At 37.5% G+C, this 18,237-nt stretch overlaps 1 protein-coding gene across 4 annotated transcripts in view; it reads right to left on the bottom strand.

Annotated features, from left to right (window-relative positions):
• LOC150090793 (SLAIN motif-containing protein 2-like) overlaps positions 1–18,237 on the bottom strand; it is a 176,633-nt gene that overhangs the window by 10,449 nt on the left and 147,947 nt on the right. Inside the window, exon 9 of one of the 4 annotated variants that reach the window (XM_090372776.1) lies at positions 2,078–2,170. The exons of the other annotated variants lie outside the window; for them this stretch is intronic. Within the exon in view, the coding sequence (XP_090228902.1) occupies positions 2,168–2,170 (3 nt within the window). The 3' untranslated portion in view covers positions 2,078–2,167. Of the gene's footprint in view, positions 1–2,077; positions 2,171–18,237 lie in introns of those variants that run through there. 4 annotated transcript variants of the gene reach the window in all.

The raw sequence follows: 18,237 nt of genomic DNA, 5'->3' as shown, positions 1-18,237 counted from the left end.
CTTCTAACCAGTGGTGAGCTATAGTGGGCTCGCAAGAGTCCATTGTTATTTTTTTTGAAAATTTGCAAGCCATTGTTGAAACGATTATTTATTTTACAAATGAAATCCTGAATTTAATTATTGAGTATCTTGAGCCGGAACTATGGTGAGGACAATGGGAACCCATCCCCAGCATTTTAATTGCCCAATTGACCAGTTATATATTTTAAAATTGCTACATTTTTGAGTTAATTACAGTCAGACTTCTGTTTAATGAACTTCTTCATAGAGAATTTTTTGAATTTTCCTTGGTTTTAAAGGAAATATTTAAAATAAATTCCATAGAACGACGTATTACAAGAGACAACTTTGTACACATCGTTCTCACCTCTGGCCTTTAGGCAATTTATGTAATTAGAAAGTGCGAATTAAGGGTGAAAGGGATTACCGTTCCACATTCCGAGAAGTCGCGTTAGTCAATATGCTTTCCATAGGCAGTCAGAGGATTAAAAAATTCCCGACACGGCTAATAGCCACCGGTCAACCTATGTTGTGGTTTCCCCTTTACTCCGACAAGAAGTCATGTTTTTCGAAGAAGTTAGTGATCCAGGCGTTTCAGTAACTGTCTCCTGTCTATGTTGTTTACATGGTCACAGTAGCTGAATATCTGAGTGATTCTGATATTTTGCACAGTATTCAAAGAACTAGTGACAGTAATGATGTCAAGGGGTTGGGGTGGGAATGAGGCAACTTTGAAGTAAACTTTCCGAAGATGAAATGTTGGCAGATTTGGAAACTGCGTCGAGGCTTTCACTGTGAAGAAAATGTTCCAAAATATAATGGCATACAGGCAATAATTAAAAACAAAACTGTATGCATTATATCACCAGTCTCCGAAAAGCCAGTGCGAATTAAGGATCGTATAAAGATTGGTCGTGTGTTCGGGCCATGATGGGCAGTTGTAGCTTGCAGATGGCAATATGAGAAAACAAAAGGAAATATTTATTCTTTAATGCTAAAATCATGACATTATAGAATTATTTCACAAACACCACATTACTGACAGCAATCACAGTTTAATTATATCAAAATCACAAATTAAAATTTGCAAAAAATCATACAAATTATAATCAAATGTTTAAGTGTTATAATAACCTTAACATACTTTAAATAATCTTAATAATAATACTTAAGGTTAACTCCATTATTTGGGTAACACTTGTCTCCGTGCAGTGTGTGTTGTTGTAGAACGGATTGATTATATGGTTGAATTTTGTGATTCGGTGAAGGCAATTATTGTGAAGGAGTTTTCTTTCTGATTGATTTGTGTCGTCGAGGGGGGGGGGTCTCAGCTGAGGTAGGGTGTTTTCCCCCTTATCCAACTGTTTTAAAATTGGTAAACGAGTTTGCAATTTAAAAACATCATCAAGTGGGGGGGAAAACACCCTAGGCATATCAACGTAGAAAATCACAAATTAAAATTTGCAAAAAATCATACAAATTATAATCAAATGTTTAAGTGTTATAATAACCTTAACATACTTTAAATAATCTTAATAATAATACTTAAGGTTAACTCCATTATTTGGGTAACACTTGTCTCCGTGCAGTGTGTGTTGTTGTAGAACGGATTGATTATATGGTTGAATTTTGTGATTCGGTGAAGGCAATTATTGTGAAGGAGTTTTCTTTCTGATTGATTTGTGTCGTCGAGGGGGGGGGTCTCAGCTGAGGTAGGGTGTTTTCCCCCTTATCCAACTGTTTTAAAATTGGTAAACGAGTTTGCAATTTAAAAACATCATCAAGTGGGGGGGAAAACACCCTAGGCATATCAACGTAGGAGGACAGTGAGTGGGGAAAGCAGTGAGTGGCACCTGTCAATAACTGATCTGGAGTTTTACCTACTTAATTAATCTTATTATAATAATAGCAAGAAAATGGAACATTTTTACCAGGAATATTTTTTCCGGGATTTGTTCGGGCCACGATGGGCAGCTTGTAGCTTGCGGATGGCAATTGAGGATTGGAGGGATTATTCTGCTTTGTGCAAACATTTTGAATCAGAAAGTTAAATATTCTTGATTATTAAACCGACTTTTCAATCTGGAATTTCTTAACGATTTAGCACTAATGATTGACATCCTGCAGGAGCTCTCTTACCTTTCAGAAGCTTTACAAAGTTGCAGCATCACTATAGTAAAAGCAGATAAATTAATTATTCTATCAATGCTTTCACTAATTTTAAAAATTCTGAAGGAAATTATGAAGCTAAAATTGAGAGTATGTTGAGGTTGAAAGAATTGAAAGTAAGAACGCATTTAAAAAATTACCCCGTGACAGGTTATTAAGGATAAGTTATTAATGCAACAGAGTAATTTTAAATTAAATAAAGAAAATAATTATACTGACAATGAGGAATTGAAAGAAATTTTAAACATATGCTACCTGAAATTGTGGAATATGAAAGAACTTTTGTCTCCAATGCAAGACGGTGAAACACGAATAAGAAATTTAAATTTTCTGATAAAATATGAAATAAAAATTTAATGATTTTAGAGATTTTGTTGAAGACAGTTTATCTTTAAAATCGAATGAAATTCCCTCTTCAATTAAGAAAGCCAGAAATATCTTTGAAACCATTGCAATTAGCAGTGCTGAAGCTGAGCGAGATTTCAGTGTAAATAAATAATATCGTGACAATTGAACACGTTGCAGATTATGAAGACTATATACAGTAAACCCCCGCTATTCGCGGTTTCGCGATCGCTGATTTAATATAAAATGAAACTTAAAAAAAATGTGAATTTTAAAGCGCAGTGAATATTTTCAGCCATAAAAAAAACATGGGCGTGGCTAAAATTATCTTTCCCAGTCAAAACAGCGTTTAGTGGGTGGAGGAGAGGGGTGACAAAATCACGAGCGTGGATGTTTCTCGCTAATCCTTGTTCAGTATGTGTTATGTGCTTGTCATGGACGGTTTGGTCATTTGCTTTTAATTTATATGCTTATAAATTAAATAAATGTATCAATTTATAAATAGATATGCTTACATAAGTGATAAATCTACCGTTTACCGTTTTGCAGTGTAAAACAGACTTTTTCGAGTGTGTTAACGGAAGAAAGTGCCTTTATTGTGGACAAGTTCTTTTTTACCCGTACAAAAATATGCTACGAATAACAAGGGAAATGTGAAAATATCAAAGGTGATTAGCGAATAAAATTGAGATATTAGACAAAATTTCTAATGGTGAAAGTGTCTCTTCAGTGGCAAAACATTATAAAATCAATGAGTCAACGGTACGATCAATCAAAAAATCGGAATAAAAAAGCCGCTGTAGTGTCCGTGAAAACGCTTTAATTGCTTCAAAATTTGCTCTGTAACTGGTGATGTTAAATTAGAAAAAAATGGAAAAAGCTTAAAATCTGTGGATAGAAGACCGAACTCAAAATAAAATTCCGTTAAGTTCACTCATCATTTGTGAAAAGGCAAAACTCCTTTTATCAGCACTTTAGCGAAACTGGTGATAGCACTGGCGGGATAAGTTTTTTTGCTAGCAAAGGCGCTGGTTTGAAAGATTTGTTTGAAATTTCTAATAAATATTACATTTAATATTAAATTGTTTCTTATTTTCATTTCGATACCATATGCTTGCATTTCACTATGTACTGTCTACTGTACTATGTACATATAATACATACATAGACAAAATTTTAGACTAGTTTTTCTTATATATTTCATACTTTGGAACCGAACCCCTTTATTACTATGGGAGCCATAACTCAGTATTCGCAACATTTCTCAGGAACGTAACCCCTGCGAATAGCGGGAGTTTACTGTACATCTAAATGGAAAACCATTACTTCAATTTGATCCGGATTGTTATGTCAAATCATCACTTAGCTATTGAGCAAAGCAGAAGATGGACATCAAATATTAATAAAGGAGTAAATTGCATATGGCAATTTTCAGAATAAATTTTTCTTGAATATTCGTGTACCTTTTCTAGAGGAGTTTGTTTTTTATGTAATATTTTGTTTTTATATTGTAGAATGTTTTGTGACAGTTTTTGTTATTTGTGATATGGAAAATATTTCGTGTTATTTTTTATTCGCAATATTAAAATTTTATCATGAAAAAAATGTATCCATTATATTTCCCCAGTTGTTAAAAAAGAGAGAGACGAATAAAAAAGTGGTAGATGGTTTCATGTGAATCTGCATTTCTTTTAGGTATTTTGATTCGTATATTGATTACGAAATAAGAGCTTTTGTATTGTAAATATTTTACTGATCATTCCAAATTTTCATAATTTCTGGAAGACAAGATACAATGGATTTATGATAACTAAAGTAAGAGATGTATACTTGCGATTGCAACATATCTAAATGTCTACAAAACAGCGTCGATTGAAATACTGATCTTGTAGTTGAAATGACATAGGCAGCTGTTTGGGGCACATAACAATGAAATGTTACGAAAATGCAAGACGAAAAAATAAATTGTTGACAAATATTTGTATTGTTGCAATCATACTACAGGAAGTATGATTGTGATGTCATATTATTTAAAAAATTATAAAAACTTAGAACTCAAGAGACTACCGTATCCAGGTATTATCGTAAAGTGGGGGAAGGCATTGATGACCAGGCTGACTCGAGATATCATACCGGTATCATAAAATCATTAAGCACCCTGCTACAATTTAATAACCTTCTGGCATTTTCAATCCTTAATAACTCCTCATGTGTGAAAAATGTGTCACGTGCTCTAATCACACTACTAGTGAGTGCTCCCGCAGACTAGTAGTGTGAACATCGGAAGCACCTCTGGCAGAAGCGTACAGCAGATGACGTCACTTCTGTGATGCCATCTGTTGAAGGAATCACCAAGGATATTTCACATCAAAAAGTCGGCAAAACTGCGAGTCCATTGTTAAAATATTCACAGCTCACCACTGATTCCACCCATATGCAGTACTTTGCATTTGTCAATGTTAAACTTCAGTTGCCACTTGTCAGCCCATCTTCCCAAATTTTCTAGATCCTGCTGAATAGCACACTGCCATTACTGTCATTAACAACCCTGCCAACCTTTGTATCATCTGCAAACTTCAACAGTAAGCCTGATATACCCTCATCAATATCATTGAAAAATATACAAAACAACAGTGGACCCAACACCAAACCTCGTGGGACTCCACTATTAACATTAGTCCACGAAGAGCAGTGCCCATCTATTACCACCCTCTTGTTTTCTCCCACTCAACCATCCTTTTATCCATTGTAGCAACTTACCCTTAATACCATTCTGCTCCAATTTGTACAGTAGTCTTCCATGCGCAACAGTGTCAAAAGCTTTCCTGAAATCCAAGTATATGATATCAAAATTATTTTTTGCATACAGTTCCTTTTTAACCACATCATAATATCCAATCAAATTTGTCACGCAAGGCTTTCCCTTAACAAACCCATGCTGTCTGAATTATTGCTGCAGTCTTGTCTAGATGATCCTGCAATCCAGTGACACCATTATTTTACTCAGAACAGAAGTTAAACTAACTGGTCTGTAATTACTTGTGTCACCCTCCGATCCCCCTTTGTGAATTGGGGATACATTTGCACATCTCCAGTCCATGGGGACCTCCCCTGAGTCCAAGGATGCTCTCATAATTATGGCTAAGGGTTTGCTTACTTCCTTTGCTGCCTCCTTCGATATAACTGGATAGATCCCATCCACCCCCAAGTGCCTTTCTTATGTTTAACTTCAACAATTTCTCCTCCACTTTGATCTCAGTTATTACAAAATCATTAAGCATCCTGCTACAATTTGATAACCTTCTGGCATTTTCAATCCTTAATAACTCCTCATGTGTGAATGTAGATGCAAAATACTCATTCAGTTTGTTTGCTATCTGAGCAGGATCATCAACAGTTGAACCATCGATATCAAGTGGACCAATCAGATTCAGCCCCTTCCTTTTAGAGTTTATATAAGTTAAGAAATCCTTGCTGTTTTTCTTAGCATCCTTTGCTAAGGACCTCTCGTAATCTGCCTTAGCCTGCCTAACCTCCTTTGTGACTTGATTACATGACTAGCTTATATCTACCATAGGCTTCTGTGTCGCCTGATAATTTATATGCATCCCATGCATTTTTCTTCTCTGCCACGAGTCTCATTAGTTCATTTGACAACCATTTAGCCTTAACCTTGAACAATATTTCTTAATAGGTATGAAATGTTTAGTAGCTTCCACAATTAAATCCTTGAATGCTTCCCACTTAGAATTTGCTGTTGGTAACATCATCAGTTGATACCACTGTACAGAATTTAAAAACTGTCTGAGACCACTGTCGTCACCTTTACAGAAGCAAAAACCCTTTCCTTTACCACTGATGGTAATTACATCTTTAAGTAAATCCCCCATCAGTACACTGTGATCACCGCCACCTAGTGGTTTCTTTATCTGCAAATTCTTAATTCAAGTGTGTAATTGTATTACAAACTTGAATTATATGTACATATCCCTTTATTTTAACATTAAACATTAGTAGTAGTAGTAGTGGCACTTGATGCAAGAAAGCAAGTGTAGGAGCTTATGCAGCATCAGCCAAAAAAAAAAAAAAAAAATCACACCATTCCCTCCAAATGCCTGTCCAGTTCCTCCTTAAATTTATTTAATCTATCAACTTCCACAACGACAGATGGAAGTTTGTTCCAGCAATTAACCACCCGCTGGCTAAAGGCAAATTTCCGCACATCTATTCTACATCTATCCTTTCTTAATTTGAACTTATGTCCCCGTAGGTTCGTATTCTGAACAAGTGGGAGGATCCCATCAGAATTCAGCGTGCTCAACCCATTCAAGGCCTTATAGACCTCAATCAGATCACCGCGCAGGTGCCTAGTCTCCAGCCACTGCAATTTGCAGAACTTAAGCCTCTCTTGGTAAGAGGATCCCTTCATTCCCCTCACCAATCGTGTTGCTCTTCTCTGTACACGCTCAAGCAAATCTACATCCTTCCTAAAATGATGATGTACATTGGTACACATCTTTTGATGTAGATGTGATAGAGACTTTTTATGGCGATGTTTAGAATCAGCCTGTTTATTTCCTCCAGAATCACATATTTTCATTGCAGAGTTATGACAAAAAATGTTTTGTTGGCTAGTGTAGTCATTCCCCAAGGAGGATGTGATTATCAGATAGGAAGCCCACAAACCAGGTTACGCCCGTGGACCCTTTTCATATGGCCTACAGGAATCTGTCAAAACAATTAGTGCTTAGCATCTGTTTTCTTATTTTGGCAATAAAATTTTAACCATCTACATTCGTGAACTGATCTGATTAGGAGTGAGCAACTTTTAACAATCCACAAATTTTCTAGTGAAATTAGCATTTCTTATGGGGCACGTCACTCAATTTTAACACACGAATATATACACAGTGCGGCAACTGGAAAATGAGACTGATGTTATCAGATGAGTGCTGATACTGCCATCTACTAGAAGTAAACATGTGTTCTTCAAGCACTGGAGTCAAGGTCAGCAGAAATTTCCGGCATTTCAGAATGTAGTGTGAGCTGAACTGTATGTCTTTCCTGTGTTATGGAGGGGACAATGGAACAAATAGCAAACATCAAGTTTTGTGTTTGACTGGACAAAAGTGCCACATAAACGATTCAAATGATGAAGCAAGTGTATGCAGAGAGATTTGTCTGTCTCGTGCATGTGTGTTCAAGTGGCATAAATGTTTTGCCCATGGAAGAGTATCACTGGAGGACAATGAACGTCCAGGCCCAGTAAAAACGGTTTGAATGCAAGAACTGACTGAAAAGGTGTGGGAAATCATTGCTAATGACCGATGTGAAACACTTCAAATGATTTCAGAAGATCTGCGTGTTAATAAGGAAACCATTTGACAAATAATAACCCAGGATTTGAAGAAAACGAAGGTCTGTGAGCAGTTTGTTCCACATTAGTTAACAGATGTTCAAAGAGAGGCATAAATTGAACACGCTGAAAACTCACTGAGGATGCTGAAAGCAAACCCAACTTCCTGAATTTGATCATTATGGGTGACAAGACATGGTGTTTTTAGTAAACCCCACAATGATGTAATAATATGTGGAGTGAAAGTTGGCAAACTAACTCTCCCAAAGCCAAAAGATTTTGCCAAGAAAGGTCAAAAATCAAAACCATGCTCATTGCTTTCTACAGTAGCAAGGGAATTGTGAACAAAGAGTTCTTGCCAAGTGGCCAAAGTGTTACCATTGGCTACTATCTGCAATTTTTGAAATATTTGTTGCAAAGAATCTGTCATGTGTGTCCTTAATATGGAGAAGATGGCAGTTGGTTCCTCTTGTACAACAACATACCAAGCCACAAGGCTCTCACTGTTCGGGAGTTTTTGGCTAGCAAAAATGTCTGTGTGCACCTACCATATTCACCAAACTTAGCCCCATGCGGCTTCTTTTTGTTCCCAAAGTTCAAGTCACCCTATGAAAGACTGTTATTTTCATGAAGTACACCATTCAATGAGCCATGACGAGAACATTGAACAATATACACCAGTCATATTATTTCAGAAGATCTGTGTGTTAATAAGGAAACCATTTGACAAATAATTCACCTTCCACCAGTCATTCCAGTCACTTTGTGATTGTTGCCTGCAGTGTGTGGATGTAGGAGGAAGTTACTTTGAATAAACTATGGTTAGTTCACTCGTACATGGAATCATCATTTTTTACTAGCATCAGTCTCATTTTCAAATTGCCACACTGCATATATTGGATATTGCCTAAAGTCTGAGACCCACTAAAACATAAGTGGAAACACCAAATAATCCAGATAATGAAAAGACTATTGACCCATTAGAGAAGCATTTTGCCACTCTCCGTACAGTTGTTTTAGACATTGGGGCCTGTTAAGTGAGGAGCTAGGCAGACCAGAAAACCCAAAATGACTACGTAAAACTCATACCTCTGCATTTATACAGGGAGGCAGGGAAACAGAAAATTTTAAAAACTCAATAATTAAGTAAAGAATTTGTATTTGCCAAATTACAAATATGTCATCTTAAAGTGCATAGTATGTCGTTAATTTTTTAAAGATAATAAATACCCTTGAGGTGATCTCTGTCTCTGCGTAGGCATTCTTATAATCTTCCACGCATGTTTCCAATGATGCAGCATAGTATCTCTAAAGGAATTCTGACAATTTATAAATTCTTCCTTTCATCACTGTGTGGGCAATGAGAGTACAACTTGCTTTTTAAGTGCCCTCATAAAAAAAAGTAACCTGCTGATAGGTCTGGGGAACTTAGAGGACAAAAAATGTCACCGTTCCTGGAGATGATGTAGTTACAAAACAGCAGTTGTATGGCATCCATTCACACACTGGTGGTGTGAAATGTCATGGCATCTTGTTGAAACCAACTGGCTTCATTAACTTGAGGAAATCTAGTACCTAGTTCAACAGTTACCCAGTCACTGTGCAATAGTTATTGGCAGAATTTCTTCTGACCAATAAAGAAAGTTTTGTTTATTCACAAAATTTAGATGAAAAGTGAGCTTCATCAGACATCCATAAACTGTGAATAAACCTTCATCAAGATCCATTGGAGTTAGCATTTTTAATAAAAAAAAATTTTTATGGTTAAGGGGATCACAAGGTTTGAATTCTTGCAGTACCTGAACTTTGTAAGGATGGAAATTTAAGTCCTGGTGCAATATATTCGTTGTAAACTCTTTGTTGATAAGTTCAATGACACTGCATGCCAACATGCAGAATGCTTTGGACTCTGTACAAGGCCAGCCCCAACAGTTTCTTCAAAATTACATATCCGTGTTTTCATGGCATAGACAGTACAGGACCTTGGTGCTTAAGCTTAAAGAGAATGTGAAATAAACATCAAGCAGCCTCATAACTGTCACTGTTTTTGTAAAATGTCTTGACAGCAAAGAAATGTGCACCACTCCACTGTTCTGTGGTTACTATATGGCATGATGTGGACAAGAGTATGTCAAGTGATGCAATCCTCCCCAATACAACAATACCTAGAAAACTGGTTTTAAAACTGCCCGTTTCCCTGTCCCACCCTTATAAGCATAAGCTAGGCACAGCCATTTTTTAATAGAAACCATAAGCCACATTACAAGGGACAAAAACAAAAATAGATCATGCTCCCCCCCTTGTGATGTAGGCTATGGTTCACCTAGTATTAAAAAATGGTTACACCTAGCTTATATAAACAAGTAGGTATAAGTTTCCTTAGTTATTTGGAGTTAACTAGTTTTCTAGTTCCTACTTATGTTTTTGTTTAACAGGTCTTGGGCTTTAGGCAATGTTTAATATAGATTCATGATCTATAAAGTTTTAGAGGCATTAACACTTCATGCATTATTTTCCATATACAGTCAATTTTAACACAAGATTTTGGAATGTGAGTGTTCCAACCAAGTTTATCCCTCATATTGTCACTCAGAGAATGGTGAGTTTTCACATCAGGATCTTCATCAATGTGCTGCTGATCCACACTTTGTTTCTTTCTTCCATCATTACTGGTGACAAATTGTTTTTTTTTTTTTTTTTTTTTTTGTTAGTTGTTGGTACATCGACTTCTGTGGCCATAATGCATCTCCCAAAGTTTTTGCATTTTACTCTGATCCAAGTCCGAGACGGGATTCGAACCAGCAACCTTTGGTTTGCTAGGCAGGCACTTTACCCACCTGGCTAGCCCGGTCGGCTGGTGACAAATTGTGGGGGTATGGTTATGACCAGGAAACAAAGGCCAAGTCCTCTCAATGGAGACTTATCTTTTCCAAGGCCGCCCTCCCAAAAAAAAAGCAAGTCAATACCAATTAAATGTGAAGATCATGCTTATAATATTTTTTGACTCACAGGGCAATATTCATTATGAATTTGTCCCACATGGTCAAACAGAGAACCAGGAATGCCACAAAAGTTTTGTGGTGACTGTGCAATGCTGTTTGCAGAAATGGCTTGAAAAGTGGGTTTCAAGGAATTGGTGCTTGCATCACAAAATGTCCCTGTATGCTTGGTACTTTCCATTCACAAATTTCTCACAAAGTGCTTCATCACTGTGCACTCCCCCCCTTTCTGCCATACTCACTTGATTTTTCTCTCCATGATTTTGTTTTATTTCTCATGCTTAACGCTCCCTCATCCCAGAAAGTCACAGATTTGCAACAACTGATATAATTATCCAGAATGCAACACAGGAACTATTAGAAATTCCAAAAGAAGCTGCAAAAGTATTGGAATCAGTTTATACAGTGTAAAGGAGATTACCTGAAGAATATCTATCCATCTGAATAATTGATAAGCTTCATCATAGTTCAGTCTCCAAATTTTTTTATCACACCTTTCATATACATATATTTTATGACAATTTATAATATTTTCATCTGCTCCACAAGTTGGATTTAAGATAGAGAATGAACGAATAGACTTCACCTTGAAGATACTGAGACAATCTAAGCACAACTGATGCTAGCATCAAAGCAAATGTAAGGTTTCTTATATTCAACTGCTTTTGGTAGACACTATAAAACTTCATGAGGCCTAATAAGCAAAAAATATTCAAATAATCACCTGGAAGTAAGAAGCAAACATCAAAACACCCTGTCACTTTATATTGTCTGCATCCAAAGTACTCAATCTTGAATAGATTTTAAAGCTGATGACTAATCCCACACAATACTCTTGCATTGTGTGGGATTAGTTGGCCTCCATAGCTGAGTGGTCAGGAGTGGGAGTGCAGTAGCACACGCTCATTGAGTACATCGGGGTTCAAGCCCCTGACTGCTAAATACGGTCAATCTGCCGACCAGCGTGGCAGATTATGGTCCATTTCCCTCACCATGAATTGTTGAGGAGGCCTCCATCCTGCAATGGGTTGAAAATGGCTGCAGTTTACCTTTACCTTGTGTGGGTTTAGTACTAATTAGTACTGGTACTCACAGGCCGGCCTCTAGTTAGTACACCGGCACAAAACTATTGGTCACTCTTTAGGAGGCCTCCAGATCAGCTAGTGTATAATCTTGCTACCTCTACTCTGCCAGATAGTGACTGGAGGGAGTCCAAGTGATGTGTATGCAGAGGGCATTATTGAGGCCACGTTATGACAAGGATCTGGGTATGTATTCTTACCACGTGTACGCCATATCTAAAAATTTCATTACTTCATACAGCATGTCCCCCCACTTTTTCTTACTATTCAATACACCATGAATTGTCAAACTAACAGAGTAAGCTTATCTGTGAAAAGATCTAAACTTCCCAAACACTTCCTAGTTCATTTCACAAATATATGTGGTCTCAATTCTAATTTCAATGATGTCCATTTCCACTAGCAGTCTGCCAAACTCCACGTACTTTTTCTGACCGAATCTCAGTTATCGGTTGATTCAACTACTGCTCATGATTCGCTGATCGCTGTATGATTCCTTTTGCCTCAAAGGTGGTACTTGTGCATATGTCCGCTCCGACATTCCGTGTCAGACTTGGTAATTTGGAATCTCCTCTTTTCGATTTTTTCTGGCTTAAAATCTCTCTACCTCATTGTGTCAAATTCATCTGTTGTCTCTACCATTCTCCCAACTCCACTAATTGCTTCGAGCTCTTTGATTTCCTCTCTTTGCAACTTGACCTTCTCCAGTCCAACTTTCCTAACAGTGAGGTAATTTTCCTTGGTGATTTTAATGTTCACAACTCCAGCTGGCTAACGTTTTCTAGTCACACCGACCCATCTGATTGAGATGCTGAGGCTTTTGCAATTACTAATGAACTTGCACAGATTGTTCATTTACCTACAAGAATATCGGACAATCCTATCCATACAGCAACACGGTTGATCTTTTTCTCACAAACAACCCTTCTAAGTACACGGTCAAAGTGAGTGGTCCTTTAGGCACCTAAGATCACAACTTGGTGATTGTGTCTTCTCCAATGGAGCCTTTATCTCATGGCTATTCATAACCTCTTGTTGTTTGGCATTACAAGAATGCAAAATGGGATGACCTGTAAGATTTCTTTTCTTCTTTTCCTTGTCAGATTACTATTTCAAAACTTCTGATGTCAACGTTTGCTCAGATCGTGTCAGTGAAATTATTCTTGTAGGAATGAAATCCTTTATTCCACACACCACTTTAAAATCTCGTCCTTTATCTAAACCTCATATCCAGCCAGTTCCAAAAACGGGTGACAAATTCCTCCCATCTAATTATTGTCTCATTGCAATTACTTCTACTCTTTCTAAAGTAATGGAGAAATCAATTAACTGCCAACTCTTAAACTACCTAGAAACCTTCCGTCTGATCAACGATCGCCAGTATGGATTCTGTCAGTGTCGATCCACTGGTGATATTCTGGCTTATGTTACCCATTTATGGACTAATTCAATGGAAAGGTTCGGTGAAACACAAGTAGTTGCTCTTGACATCTCAAAGGCTTTCGATCGTGTTTGGCATGGTCTTTTAGCATTAGCATTAGTAGAGGCATATGATGCAAGAAAGCAAGCTTATTCAGCATCAGCCAAAAAAAAAACAAAAAAAACAACACAACCACTACTCCCATTTCACCCCTCCGTTCGATCGAAATACCTGTCCAGCTGAGCCTTAAATTTGTTTAGGCTATCAACTTCAACAACAAGTGATAGAAGTCTATTCCACAAACCAACTTTTTTTCCGCACATCTATCCGACATCCGTCCTTCCTCAATTTGAATTTATGCCCTCTCAGGTGATTAATCTGAGCAAGAGGAAGAATCCCATCGGCATTGAGCATGCTCAAGCCATTCAAAGCCTTATCCACCTCTATCAGATCACCTCGCCGATGCCTAGTCTCCAGATTCTGTAATTTGCAAAACTAAAGCCTTTCTTCATAAGAGCAACCTTTTGTTCCATTCACTAATCTTGTTGCCCTTCTCTGTACTCGTTCCAGCAGCTCTACATCCTTCTTGAAATGAGGCCTCCAGACCTGTATACAGTACTCAAGGTGTGGCCTGACCAATGCCTTATACAAGGGAATAATCACATCCCTATCTCTGCCAAAAATATTCCTGTATATCATTGACAAGACACCATGAGCTACTCTTGCAGCTCGTCTGCACTACTCAGAGAACTTCATATCTGCCCACACAATTACTCCCAGGTCCTTTTCATTCTCTACCACTGTCAGCGTAGTACCACAGAGTTGATACGTTGATCTGGGGTTACTGTTTCCCATATGTAGTAATTTACATTTGTCAATGTTAAACTTCATTTGCTACCTCTCAGCCCATCTGCTCAACCTTTCCAGATCCCGTTGCAGCAGCATAGCATCAGTAGTGTCCTTAACAACCCTGCCAACTTTTGTATCGTCTGCAAACTTGGACATTAAGCTTGATATACCATCATCAATATCATTTATAAATAAAGAAAACAACAATGGACCCAACACTGAACCCTGAGGAACTCCACTAATAACATTAGTCCATTGAGCAGTGTCCATTGATTACCACTCTCTGCCTTCTGCCACTCAACCATCCCTTTATCCATAGCAGCAATTTGTCTCCAATGCCACACTGCTCCAATTTGTGCAGCAGTCTTCCATGCGCAACAGTATCAAAAGCCTTTCAAAGATCCAAATATATAATATCAATGTTATTCCCTGCATCCATTTCTTTTGTGACTACATCATAGTATCCAATCAAATTGGTCAGACAAGACCTGCCCTTAACAAACCCATGCTGTGTCTGAGCTATAACTGAATTCTCGTCTAGATGATCCTGCAGTGCTTCTTTAACCAGTGCCTCCATTAATTTTCCTGGAACCGAAGTTAAACTAACAGGTCTATAATTACTTGTGTCAGCCTTTGATCCTCCTTTGTGAATTTGGGTTACATTTGCACATCTCCAGTCTATGGGTACCTCCCCTGAGTCCAAACAAGCTCTCATAATTATGGCTAGGGGTTTGCTTACTTCCTTTGCTGCCTCCTTTAATATAACTGGATAGATCCCATCCACCCCGGGTGCCTTTTTTATGCTTATCCTCAACAATTTCTCCTCCACTTTCCTCTCAGTTATTAGAAAATCATCTAGCTCACTGCCAATGTTTACTTCACTTACGACATTCCCCTTCCTGAATAACTCCTCATGTGTGAATGTAGATGCAAAATACTCGTTTAGATTGTTAGCCACCTGAGCAGGATCCTCAACTGTTGAACCATCAACATCCAGTGGACCAATCTGATTCATCCCTTTCCTTCTTGAGTTTAAATAGGTAAAGAACTCTTTTCTGTTTTTCTTTGCATCCTTTGCCAACGATTTCTCATAATTTGCCTTTGCCTGCCTAATCTCCTTTGTGACTTGGTTACAGACCAACTTATATCTATCATAGGCTTCCATGTCACCCATGGAAGCCTATGATAGATATAAGTCTTCTAAGTCTTGATATAAGTCTTGTCTTCTAAACAAGCTTCCATCTTATGGTTTGCCAACCGTTTTTAGTAATTGTGTTGCAGTGCTAATTCCGCCTTTTCCTCTAAATCTATAATAAGTATATTAATTTTTATTTCTCGTAATTCCCCTACTTAATTATTATCCAAAACTTTGTTTATTGACAATTTTAGAGTTATTAAAACTGAGTATTAAAGCAAATTAGATGTCCTTAAATCCTTAAATTGGAACCTGTTTTATTGGCGACTTAAAAGATGGCGAAATTAGCCACAGCAACTATGTATTAAAAGGAAAGCCTATGTAAAACTCTACATGAGCCTGCAGTTGCTGGCCGGTGACGGCTATCTCGGGAGCCGCTTACGGGTTAGATTTCTATAAACACAGGAAAGATGCGCTTAGCTTGACATGCAAATGATGACGACAGAAAGGGGGGGGGGGGAATCAGAGAGAAAGAGATACAGACACCCGTGTGAACGGATATGGTAGATTCCTCCGAGCCTTGTAAACTCGGTGAATATGTAAGCTACAGGCTCTTCATTTTCCTAATAAGGAACTGGTGAAGTGTCTACACGTGTGGCCAGAATGTTTGATACATGGCGTAATCGAGAGATGATAATCACTCCTTAAGATGAAGTGTTCCTTGATATACAGTCCGAACGTACGAGGACGTGGAGTTTGCCAATAAGAAAAGGAGATTTGGATAAACAGTATGGGTAGATTTGGGACATAAAAAAATGTGGGCCCTGGGAACTGGGGAGAGAAGAAGGAGTTGTCGAGAGAGTAAGGACCAGCGATCGAGAGCGGAAGAGATAAACTGCGATCCCCTGTTAAGGCAAGAGAGAGAGTGTTGCCCGAAGTAACGGAGTATCGAGGAGCATTAGCTACTCAAGCCATAGGCAATATCTTAAGTTGGGTAAGTTAGCTGAGAAAGGTATAGTATGAAAACATGACGTTGAAAAGATGTATTCTTTCTAGCCTCTTATAATCTTGTAACTTGTACCTTTATTTAAGAATAATAATCCTAAAAATCATAATCCTACCATTATTGTAATATTTTAATGAATTTACATTATTGGAAGAACTAAAATATGTAAGATTTACTTTCTCTTGTGTTAAATTTTATTATGTTTTGCACTATAGGACTTTTCTTGTCCTCTGCCAAAACCTCACATCCAACCACTAAAGTGATGAAGTTAAAGGTTAAAGCATGACTGGAGGTTAACTGCGATATCAAGCGATTAGTCACTTAATTGCTCGATAAAAACAACACTACAGTCCACACTGCGAAAATGGAGAGTAGATGAAATATTCTTGCTCTACATTTTTGAGGGTATATGAGACTGTTCTATACAAAACCACTAGACGATAAACAGAACTATATTCCAGATGGGCGAGATGAACATGTTAAGGTAAATTAAGATGGCCAACCAAAAGAAAGGTGTCAAAAAACGACTTAACTACAGTTAGAACAAAAAAGTATAAGTCATGCCCAGACTAACTAGTTCTGTAACGACCACACCCTAGCACCCACCAGACCCAAGTAAGTAAGTACAGTGAGTGTGTGTGCGGGGTAACATGGTGCCTTGCGCCCAGGATGGTTTTGAGTAGTGAAGAGAAACTGATTAAGCTTACAGGACTAATAAGTAGAAAGATAAAATGGACGGTGGTGTTTTTGAGATCTTGGCAGAGAGAATTTTACTGTACCACTTTTATTTAGTGATGATAAAATATCAATATTATTACCATTATAGTTGTTTGATAATGCACAGCAAAGATTAGCAACATATTATAAAGCAGTTAGCTGCATACATTTTGGCTTGAGAATACAGACATAAAAAAAAAAAAAAAAAAAAAACTTAATAGTTAGTAATGTAAACATACTATAAATGTTTTCAAAAGCAAATAGGAGAAAATTTAAAAGTTGCTGCTTGTTGTTTTTGTATTTCGTATCTTTCTCTATATAGTAACTCTGCTTGAATTTTATTTTTTTTTTGAAACTTTTGTGGGTTACATAAAATCTTAGAAAGCTGAATTTAATACTAATAATATTTGAAATGCCCATTTAGCCATAAAACGGTAAGTATATTTATTTGTAAAATTGGGACTGTACGGTAGGTGCATTAGCATTAACTTAATATAAGTATTTAACATATTAATACTACACAGAAAAATGGAAAGTCCAAGCTTAGACGGGGGAAATTTAGAAATATCAGAACCCTTATTTCCCACACAACACGAGGCAACACCTGCAAGAGTGTATCCGCCTAAAATCACGGGTTTTCTTAATTTAGTTCCAATGTACTTTGGGAAAGACGACGAAGGGCCGTCGGCCTCGTTCTTTTTTTGAATCACTAGAAGAAACTGCAAGCATTGCAAACTGGTCTGACAGAGAAAAGATTGCAGTGGTAAAAAGCCGGCTGAAAGGCCCCGCTACTGATTTTCTCTCTCATTCGATGGAGTTAAGATCAGAAAAGGACTATGAGAAACTTAAAGAGGCATTCATAAGACGTTTTGAACATTCACAACCGCTCATATCACAATTGCAAAAATTTAGCTCTGCTCGGCAGGAACCTTCCAAAATGGTCATTCAGTTTGGCACTCGCTTAAAAAATTTGTGTAGGGTAGCTTTTAAAACTGAGAACGAAACGCCAGAAATACTTATGTTAAGAGATCAGACATTATTAGCACAATTTTTGAATGGATTAAATCCTAAATTGAAACGGTTGGTTCTTAGTCAAAATCCAGCCACTTATCAGCAAGCTCTAGAGATTGCGATTCATGAGGAATAGAATGAAAAATTA

The sequence above is a fragment of the Mastigoproctus giganteus genome, chromosome 1 (genome assembly GCF_048544385.1).
Source record: "Mastigoproctus giganteus isolate SK-2022 chromosome 1, ASM4854438v1, whole genome shotgun sequence".
Classification (NCBI taxonomy): Eukaryota; Metazoa; Arthropoda; class Arachnida; order Uropygi; family Thelyphonidae; genus Mastigoproctus; species Mastigoproctus giganteus.
This window is presented reverse-complemented; position numbering and strand designations above follow the sequence as displayed.